At 52.0% G+C, this 10,594-nt stretch overlaps 1 protein-coding gene across 1 annotated transcript; it reads right to left on the bottom strand.

Moving 5' to 3' along the window:
* Positions 1–8,380: 8,380 nt before the first annotated feature.
* On the bottom strand, positions 8,381–10,381 carry LOC123071158 (F-box protein At4g18380). The gene is made up of 2 exons (XM_044494661.1): positions 10,064–10,381; positions 8,381–9,756 (listed from the first exon to the last, which is right to left on the bottom strand). Exon 2 carries the CDS (start codon positions 9,710–9,712, stop codon positions 8,648–8,650), a length of 1,065 nt encoding a protein of 354 aa, XP_044350596.1. The 5' UTR covers positions 9,713–9,756; positions 10,064–10,381; the 3' UTR covers positions 8,381–8,647.
* Positions 10,382–10,594: the final 213 nt, after the last annotated feature.

Genomic DNA, 10,594 nt, shown 5'->3' with positions numbered 1-10,594 from the left:
GGTGGTGGAAACTTTTCAACACTGAAAGATTGTGGTAGATGTTATTCTGAACAAATATCAGAAAGGAGCGTGCCTTTCATGGAGCAAACCCAAACAAGGTGATTCTTAGTCTTGGACAGAACTTTTAAAACATAAAGATCATTTTTCTCTTTATGTAAACTTATAGTTGGCAATGGGAAAATGTGAGGTTTTGGGAAGACTGGTGGATTGGGGACAAGCCTCCAAAAAGAATTCTTCTAAACTATACAATTTATGTTTTGGTAAGAACAAATATGTAAATGAAATTCTCTGCAAAGGGTCTGATTAGGTCCAGTTTATAAGGACCTTGTATGTGGATTCATTAGAGTTGCGGGACAATATTAAAGAGGTTTGTGCTACAGTAGTTTTGACATACCAAAAGGACTCCATCAGATGGACACTTACTAATAATTGTATATATTTAGTTAAATCTTACTATAGGATCTTGGCTGGAAATGGGATCAAATATCCACATAACTTCTTGTGGAAGTTAAGATGACCCTAGAGTTAAAGTGTTTATTTGGCTGGTGCTTACAAAATAACATCCTACCTAATGAGAATCTTCTTAGGAGAGGGTGGCTTGGTGATAATAAATGCCGATATTGTGGAAGGAATGAATCTATAAATCATTACTCTTGCAGTGTTCTATTGCTAAATTGCTTTGGAATACCATGAAGTGTTATTTCAATCTACATGATATACTTGATAGTGTACATGACCTGTTCAACATTTGGTTATTAAGATTTCATAAAAATGAAAAGAACCTAGTTGTGGTTGGAATATTTGTTGTTTTCTAGACTATTTGGAAATTGGGAAATAATATTATTTTTTATAACAACAAGGTGACTTATCCTTGTGCTCCTGTTAATATGATTATCAAATGGCCTCATGATTGGAATATTTTGCGGAAAACCCCCATAAAAACAAAGAACAATGAAGTGGGGCGTAAAAATGGTTGAGCTAAATGCAAGTGAAGTCTTCAAGACGACGCATAGGTGGTTGGGTGATCTTCAGGGGAACTCTTTGTCCCTCCTACCTTTGGCTGATGTTGAAGATGTTCATTGGCTATCCTGCTTTGAAACTGTGGTATGTTGATGTATGGTTAGAATTTCCCTTATACTTTCGTATTACCATTTCCTGGACGCTTGGTTTGTAGGCTCCTAGGATGATGGCTTTGGAGTTTATTACTAGTGTAAAAAAAACTTTCTTATATTATGTGACAGAGGGAGTGGCTTTTACGGGTTACCGGTTAGCTATATATAGCCTTTTGTGGTCTTTTGGAAGCCGTTCGGGATAGCCCTTTCTGCTCCCTCTTGATCGTTTATGTTCCCTAGTTCTAGTTGTTGTATAAGACATCGTGGTTTCCGTTAATGAAAATCGGAGGGAGAGCTCTCTTTATCAGGAAATAATAATTTGTAGATGACTTTTCAGCTTATGTCCTACTATTTGATACTGGAATAACAATGTCGTAAATAGATGAAATAGACTTGGGGGTCAATAGCTCGAAAATTCGCAAGAGCGCTCGTCCGCGCCTGCTCCCGTTAGCGCGGGCGAAATGGAGATCGATGCGTGGACGTGAAAATAAGAGCGTGATGTATACTGCCACAGTGATGTACGCATTTTTCTAATGGGAGGGGAGATGGGAGAGGGACGACGTTTGTATCTAGTGGAGGGACGGTCGTTAGAGGGTAGCGGCGACGTTAAGGGCGGTGCTGCGTTGACTCACGCAAGAGCTGATCCTTTTGCAAGTGCAGCAAGTGCTCCGGTAGTACATCCCTTGCTGGTTGCATTTTTGGCCCGTCGCTTCAATATATGCTTGGGTGGTATCTTTGTCAGCCCCAGCAAGTCGATGACCTGAGCAACAAATTTACTAGCGAAGTAAGAAAACCAGCAGAATTCAGAACCAAACGAAATAGTTCCGTTTGATGTAATCGCATCTCAAACAGGACAGCATCACCGCGGGTGGAAGCTCACCTTCGCGTTCATACTTGTGCCTGCCGGTTGGCTTTGCCCGATTACTAGACGGCATCTTCAACTGACACGTTGCTCTGTCCGGCAAACCTTTCAGATGTAGCACCGGCGACACGACATCAGGCTGAACTTCTTCGCACGAGCTGCTCGCCGCCACAGTTCAGTTTTTCAAGCTATTGTTCCCAAATGTAAAGGATAACTGAATGTCCTGCGCGATTGCAGGTACAATTTCATCTGAGAGGAACCAATACAGTGGAAGCATATCAACATACCTCTTCGTCCAGCCTGGTGCCTGCGGATCATCTTTCTTCTTTGACTCTTCTGAGTTCGGCGCCGCCGAGCTGAGTCCCTCGCAAGTGTTGTTCAGGTCTTGTTGAACTGTCAGCGCCGCATCACCAACATCGCTAATGCTTGACTTGGCGGCCGAGAAAACAAGTGTTTGGCTGCGTTAGCCCTCAGTCGTAGCTTCGGCGCCTCCAAGATCCGGCAGCGGGAATGTTAGACTATGTATAGCTTCTGTACCTATGTACGTATATGGGACATATTGTAGCACAACCATTATATATAATGAGATAAGCCACCCCTAGAGGGTTGTGCTGGTTCCCCAAAACTTATTGTCTTACATGGTATCACGCTAGGTTACGATCGCTTCCGCTTCTAAACCCTAATACCCGCACCGCCGCCGCAGCCGCCGCCGCCTTCACCGCCGCCGCCGCGCCACCGATCGCGCCGCCGCCATGTCGAGCGCCGCCACCACCGGTTCCACTGCTGCGGGCTTCCTCCCGGCCTCTCTTGCGGCTCTGCTCAACCTCCCGCTCGATGCCGTCTCTGTTCCGGCTCCGATCGGGACAAGGAGCATCGGCTCCGTCTTCTCCACGCCGCCGGCGCCCTCGCTTCGGCGTGACCTCGTGGTCCACACCGCGGCGCCGCCGTCCGCTGCGGACTCCGCAGGTGTCGTCCCACCGCTCCTGCCGCAAGCGGATCACACTGCTCCGCTGGCGGGGTTGGCGGCGTCCGCCCCGGCCGCGGGCCTTGCGGCGTCCGCACCGGCCGCGAGCTTTGCGGCGCCCGCCCTGGCTGCGGTCCCGCCTCCTCCCGCATCGGCTTCGGTGCCTCCGGCTGCCTCCATGGTGTTTGCACCCCAGGCAGCCTCCTCGATGGGATTGTCTTCGCCGCCGCCGTTTCACTTCGGTCATCTCATCACCATCAAGCTCTCCGCCGACAACTACATCTTCTGGCGTGCGCAGGTTCTCCCGCTCTTGGGGAGTCACTACCTGCTAGGCTACGTCGACGGATCGCTTCCCTGCCCACCCGCGCTGGTAGACAGCGTGCACGGTCCGGTCTACAATCCGGCCCATCGCGTCTGGACGGGGCAGGACCAGGCGAACCTCTCCTCCATCCAGGGGTCGCTCTCGCCGGCAGTTGCCGGCCTTGTTGTCTTCGCGAAGACGTCTCATGAGGCCTGGACCATCCTTGAGCGCACCTTTGCAGCGCAGTCCCAGGCTCGTGTCTCTGCACTCCGTCGTCAGCTTGGAGAGTGTCAGAAGCTTGACTCCACTGCCACTGAGTTCTACAACAAGGTCAAGGGCCTCGCCGACACATTGGCCTCCATTGGACAGCCCCTCACCGACTCCGAGTTCAACTCGTTTATTGTCAATGGTCTTGATGAGGAGTATGATGCCTTAGTCGAGATCATCAACGAGCGGGGCAACTCGACACCCATACTGGCACACGAGGTTTTCTCTCGGCTCCTTCTCACTGAGCAACGGGTCGAGACTCGCCGCACCAGGGGCACTGGCTCCCTCTCGGCCAACGCCGCCACCAAGGGTGGCCGCTCTTCTTCATCACCCCGGTCTCCCTTGGGGCTGCCACCGTCGCCCGCCTCGGCCCCCCCACCTACTGCGACCTTACCGGGGGCTGGCGGTCCACGTGTGTGTCAGCTTTGTGGCCGCGATGGGCACTGGGCCTCCAAGTGTCATAAGCGCTTCCAGCGAAGCTTCCTTGGTCTTGGCAATGACGGCAAAGATACACGCAACAATGCCCGCCAGGTCGCCATGGCTGATCGTCCCGCGCCGCAGAAGCAACAGGGACACACTCAGTCCTACTCCATCGATCCACACTGGTACATGGACTCTGGGCGACAGAGCATCTAACCAGCGAGATGGGGAAGCTTCACACTCGTGAACCCTATCATGGCTCCGACAAGATCCACACCGCCAATGGAGCAGGTATGCACATCTCTCATATTGGTCAAGCATCTCTTCTCACTAGACATGCCAATAGGAGTCTTCAGCTTCGCAATGTTCTTCGAGTTCCATCTGTGACCCGTAATCTTCTTTCAGTTCCTAAACTCACACGTGATAATAATGTGCTTTGTGAATTTCACCCTTTTGATATTTTTATTAAGGATCGGGGCACGAGGGACATTCTTCTTAGTGGGCGGTTGTGCCAGGGCCTCTACCGTCTGGAGCATCCTGGTGTCGCTCGTGTTTTCAGTGGAGTTCGGGTCTCTCCGTCACAGTGGCATGCTCGTCTTGGTCACCCGGCCACACCTATTGTCAGTCATATTTTGCGTCGTCATGAGCTTCCTAGTTTGTCTAGTCATAAAGATATAGCAGTGTGTGATGCTTGTCAGCAGGGGAAGAGTCATCAACTTCCTTTTTCGGAGTCCAGTCGTGAGGTGAAACATCCTTTAGAACTTGTGTTTTCAGATGTATGGGGTCCTGCTCAGACTTCTGTCAGTGGTCATAATTACTATATCAGTTTCGTTGATGCTTATAGTCGCTTTACCTGGCTTTACCTTATTAAACGCAAATCTGATGTGTTTGATATTTTTGTTCAGTTTCAAAAACATGTTGAACGTCTTCTCAAGCACAAAATTGTTCATGTCCAGTCAGACTGGGGGGGGGGCGAGTATCGCAACCTCAACTCTTTCTTTCAGTCGCTTGGGATAGCTCATCGTTTAGCATGTCCACATACACATCAGCAGAATGGTTCAGTCGAACGTAAGCATCGTCATATTGTTGAAGCTGGTCTTACTCTTTTGGCCCATGCATCTGTTCCGTTTCGGTTTTGGAGTGATGCTTTCACCACTGCATGCTTTCTCATCAACCATACTCCTACTCGTGTTTTAAACATGAAGACTCCCATTGAGGTTCTCCTTAATGAACAACCTGATTATACCTTTCTCAAGGTATTTGGGTGTGCTTGCTGGCCGCATCTTCGTCCATATAACAAGCACAAGCTTGAGTTTCGTTCTAAGAAGTGTGTTTTTCTTGGCTATAGCTCTCTTCATAAAGGTTACAAATGTCTTCATGTTCCCACTAATCGTGTCTATATATCTCGGGACGTCGTGTTTGATGAGCATGTTTTTCCCTTTGCCAACCTTCATGTGTCCACTGTCGAACCACCATCCCTGCATTCATCCTCTGTTGCTTCTGACCAATTTGATGATGTTGCATACTCTCCTTTGCTGTTACCTAACCATGGTGCAGGAACCGGACGTGGAGCTCGTTTGGAGCTGTTGGAGGATTCACCATCATCATCGTCGTCTTCTGGTGGGCACGTCGATCGCCCTATGTTGCATGGCATCGATTCGCGTGCCCATGCATGGTCATCCGACGAGCCCGTCGCGCCGAGCATCTCCACTGCTCGGTCCGTTTCGCCAGCAGCCGCCGAGTCGCCCGCGGCTCGGCCCGTCACGCCGTCTTCGCCTGTGGCTCGGCCCGTCACGCCGTCTTCGCCCGCGGCTCGGGTCCTCACGTCGCCTTCATCAGCGGATCGGCCCGCGACACCGGCCGCGCCACGGCCCACTATGCCGAGCTCGCCATCGGCCCGGTCTGTGATGCCGGAGTCGCCAGCTGCTTCGTCTGCTCTGCCGGTTTCGCCGGTGGGTCGGCCTTCTTCGCCAACCGAGTCCGAGGCTACCGTGACTGGCTCCTCGTCACCGGCTGACTCGTCAACGTCGCCGTCCTCCAGCCCGTTGTAGGCTGCTCCGTCGACCTCGGTGGTTCCTGTGTCCCGACCACATACACGCAGTCGCAGTGGCATTTTCAAACCTAAGGAACGTAAGGATGGTACGGTTGCTTGGTTGGCTGCTTGTTTGGCTGCTGCTGTTGCGGATCCATCTTCTGAGCCTCGCTCATATCAGGCTGCCCTGCGCATTCCACATTGGCGAGAGGCTATGGAGCAGGAGTTTCATGCTCTTCTTCGTAACAAGACATGGACTCTCGTTCCTCCACCACCACGGGTAAATGTTATTGACTCAAAATGGGTATTCAAAGTGAAGAAGCATTCGGATGGATCTATTGAGCGTTACAAAGCGCGACTTGTTGCTCGCGGTTTTCGGCAGCGTCATGGTCTTGACTATGAGGACACCTTCAGTCCTGTCGTCAAGCCTACCACTATTCGGCTTCTTCTCTCCATTGTTGTTTCTCGTGGTTGGTCACTTCGTCAACTTGATGTGCAGAATGCTTTTCTACATGGATTTTTGGAGGAAGAGGTTTATATGAAACAGCCGCCTGGTTTCTCTGATCCTGATCGTCCTGACTATATCTGTCGTCTTTCCAAAGCACTATATGGTTTGAAGCAAGCTCCTCGTGCCTGGCATGCCCGCCTTGCCTCTGCCCTTCGTGCTCATGGGTTTGTGCCTTCTACTGCTGACACTTCGTTATTTCTTCTACACAAGCCAGAAGTCACTATGTATCTTTTGGTATATGTCGATGATATTATCCTTGTCAGCTCTTCTCAGTATGCTGCTGATGCTCTTGTCTGCTCTATTGGTGCTGATTTTACGGTCAAAGATCTTGGGAAGCTTCACTACTTTCTTGGAGTTGAGGTCACTTCTCGTGCTACTGGTCTTGTCCTTACGCAGAAGAAGTACTCCTTGGAGTTGTTACAGAGAGCTGGGATGCTGAAGTGCAAACCGACCACCACACCCATGTCGTCTACCGACAAGATAACAGCTGTTGATGGTGAGCTTTTGTCTCCTGCGGATGCCACAGAGTACAGGAGCATTGTTGGTGGACTTCAGTACTTGACGATCACGAGACCAGATATCTTTTATGCTGTTAACAGGGTTTGTCAGTATCTTCAGGCTCCCAGAGATACTCATTGGGCTGCTGTTAAACGCATTCTTCGTTATGTTCAGTTCACCCTGACATTTGGTATGCATATTCGGCCGACTTCCTCTCGGGTCCTTTCGGCCTTCTCTGATGCAGATTGGGCTGGTAGCCCAGATGACAGGCGATCCACGGGGGGTTATGCAGTATTCTTTGGCTCTAATTTGATCGCCTAGAGTGCTCGGAAACAGGCTACTGTGTCACGTAGCAGTACCGAAGCTGAGTACAAGGCTGTGGCTAATGCTACTGCAGAGATTATTTGGGTGCAGTCTTTGCTTCAGGAGTTGGGTTTGTCTCAACCACAGCCTCCTATTCTTTGGTGTGATAACATCGGTGCTACATACCTTTCTGCAAATCCAGTATTTCATGCCCGAATGAAACACATTGAAGTTGACTATCACTTTGTACGGGAACGTGTATCACAGAAGCAACTCCAGATCAAGTTTATCTCATCTAAGGATCAACTTGCAGACATCTTCACTAAGCCTTTACCGCTGCCACAGTTTGAGGCTTGTAGGCGCAATCTTACCCTTCTCAGTTCTTTAGAAAGTGGCTAAGATTGAGGGTGTTAGACTATGTATAGCTTCTGTACCTATGTACGTATATGGTACATATTGTAACACAACCATTATATATAATGAGATAAGCCACCCCTAGAGGGTTGTGCTGGTTCCCCAAAACTTATTGTCTTACAGGGAATCTGCTCAAACGTAGAAAAAGATTATGAAGCTGCGCATCTAGTAACAGCGGTTGTCATTAGCAGCAAAAGGCGGCGCGAGGAACAGAGCTATCAACCGCATCTCATGAGAACTTAAATCCATAGCCTGTTGCCTCCGTCGTCGGCTCGTCGCCATAGCTTTGAGCTTCTCTGACTCATGCGGTGTCCGGAGACGGACCCCCAGTCGCAAATCATTATGTGATACATGTACTGACAGAACATGTCCGAAGTGTACCGTCATCGCGTCGTCAGGTTGGATGGAGCCGTCACTCTACAATATTGTCCGACCGGTTGTATCCTTCTCAGCCTATACGATCGCATTTAATTCTTGTAGCGACGCGTCGTTCAGCCGTTGGTCTAGGTACCGAGAGCAAGCGAGCTCGTGTGTTCTTTCGCCGCTCTCGTCAATAGCTGCAGTATAGAAGCTACTGTAAAATGCCGTAGAGAGCGTCAATGCATGTGCAGTCGGAATCTATTGGCCTGATTTCTTCCTAGAGCTGGTCTCTTTAAAATATATCTGACTAGTTATTTACATTGGAAGCATATATGTAAATAATTCTCCGGAAATTTCCATTACTATTGGAAGAGTGGATTGTGCGAGCAAGAGTCAAGACAGATTGCACCCAAACGCCACAGATAAGACGCCAGCACTCTGCCCATGAGCTGATGAGCATATATGTAAACCCATCTGTCAACTAGTAATGCAGCAGATTATATGCAACACTACAATTCAGAAGCTGCATTTGCCCGAGCAGAAAACAGTTGTCCATGAGAAGCACTGCAAAAGCAAGATGTCCATCCACAAACACCTCAACGGCATCTAGAACCCGTTCATCTCCAGCAGATAGGTGCGCCGCTTCATCAGCGCCTTGGCCGCGAACCTGAAAGGCCCATCGAACGCGCCCGAGACAAAAGCATCAGTCTCCTTCCGGCCAACGTGACAGCCACCAGCCCCATCGCCGGAGGGCTTGATGACGACCAGGGTCGCGCCCTGCAGCCCCAGGCCGCCGGGCAGCTCGAGGTACGGCGCGTACTTGAGCTTCATGCTGCACGCCGGGACCTGCGTCCTGTTGGAGCACGCCGAGGCCGACAGCCGGTTCTCCCTGAACTCCGCGAGCTGCTCCGCCCCCATGCACAGCGTCCCCTGCCCGTCGGCGTCCGCCAACACCAGGCTTCGCAGCGTCGGATGCTCCTTGATGATCGACCGGAGGAGGTAGTGCCGCGTCGACGCGGCGATCAGGGAGCTGATGGTCCACACCACGCGGAGCTTCAGCCCGCCGTTGGTGTAGAAGGACTCCGGCATGCTCCCGCCGTCCTCCGCCGACGGCTCGTGCCCGGCGGGCTTGCGGTCGACCAGGGTGCCGCCAAGGATCACGCAGCTCTGGAGCGTGCTGCCATACCTGGCCCGCCACTTGAGCAGGACGCCCTCCTCCGTCCCGACGTCCCCCGAGGGGAGCTCCACCCGGAGGTTCCGGACGTGGGAGAAGCCCCTCAGCACCTGCACGGGCGAGTGCTGCGCGAGCCGCGGGAACAGAGGCCTGCCGCCCGCGCCGCCCGGGCCGCGCATGCCGTGAAACGGCTTGGCGATGGTGAAGAGCATGAGCTTGAAGAGGTGGGAGAAGATGTGCCGGGGCTTGGCGGACGACAGGTTGAGCGCGTCGTCGGGGTCGCCGTCCACGGCGACGACGCGGTCGATCTTGACGTACACGTCGTGGACGAGCGGGACCAGGTCGTTGAAGCGCTTGGACACGGCGGCGCAGCGGCCGAGCGAGTGCACGTCCTCCAGCTTGTTGAGGATGAGCAGGACGAGCGAGTCCGGCAGGCAGTCGATCCGGTCTAGCTCCGGAGCCGCCGGGTCCGCGTGGATGCGAGCCTTGGGATGCATTTTTCAGACTCTGAACTGCTACGAACGAACCAGCAATTTCTTTTCTGAAACAAAAACAATAGCTATGGTAAGAGCTAAGAAAACGAATTTGACGGGGGAGGAGCTGAGCTGCGCAAGGCAGCATTTCATTTGTCACACAAACTTGGTGCGCAAACGGCCTGAGCTGAGCCAGCAAGACACATCCAATCCGACGCCAGAAAAATTGTCTCTACAATGCGACTGAATCTCTCCACACAAAACACAAACAGGCGTGCGGGACGAGCAAAAATCCATCCATGGAGCAGTACTGCCATCGTGCTAAGACTAGAAACCGAACCGGGGCAGATGAACCAAGAAGGCTGTAGTACTTACCACGAGGACGGCTACGGGCAGCTTGGCGGCGGCGAAAACAATGGAACGAGGTGAAACCGGCCGGCCCCAAATCCGGCCTTCCGCCCAGAACCCGGCCGGATCCCAGCTCCGGCGAGCGCGAACTAACGACAGCACCCCACGCGGGCAGCCGGGAGCTTTGGATTCGGGCAGTGAACTAGCGCGAGCAGGGAAGGGGAGGGGAGGGGAAGAGGATGTGGTTTGCTTTGCTGTGGGGAATTTCTGGTCTCGGGGTCTCGTCCCGGGGACGTTTTCTATAGGAGGGGAAGCGTGCTGCTCGCCACTGGGTGTGGGCGTGGCTTGGGGAATAGTACTGCCTTGGAGGGAGGCGACGGTGTCGCTGCGGCGCGCGCACGGGCCTACGTTAATTTAATAACGCCGTTTTACGTGGATAGACTCGGGTCGACGCACGGTGACCGGGTCACTCACGTCACGCACGCGCCTGCGCCTTTGCGCTTTTGCCTGGTCGGCAAGCTAATTTCCCCTTCGCTTTTACTACGAGAAAGATTGAGC

This window comes from Triticum aestivum, chromosome 3B, assembly GCF_018294505.1.
Source record: "Triticum aestivum cultivar Chinese Spring chromosome 3B, IWGSC CS RefSeq v2.1, whole genome shotgun sequence".
NCBI classification, from domain to species: Eukaryota; Viridiplantae; Streptophyta; class Magnoliopsida; order Poales; family Poaceae; genus Triticum; species Triticum aestivum.
Note: the sequence above shows the minus strand (reverse complement) of the source record. Positions and strands in the feature narration are given on the sequence as shown.

Bases quoted from the DNA above. Each gene is read 5' to 3' on its own strand.
- LOC123071158 (XM_044494661.1), bottom strand. From the start codon at position 9,712: ATGCATCCCAAGGCTCGCATCCACGCGGACCCGGCGGCTCCGGAGCTA.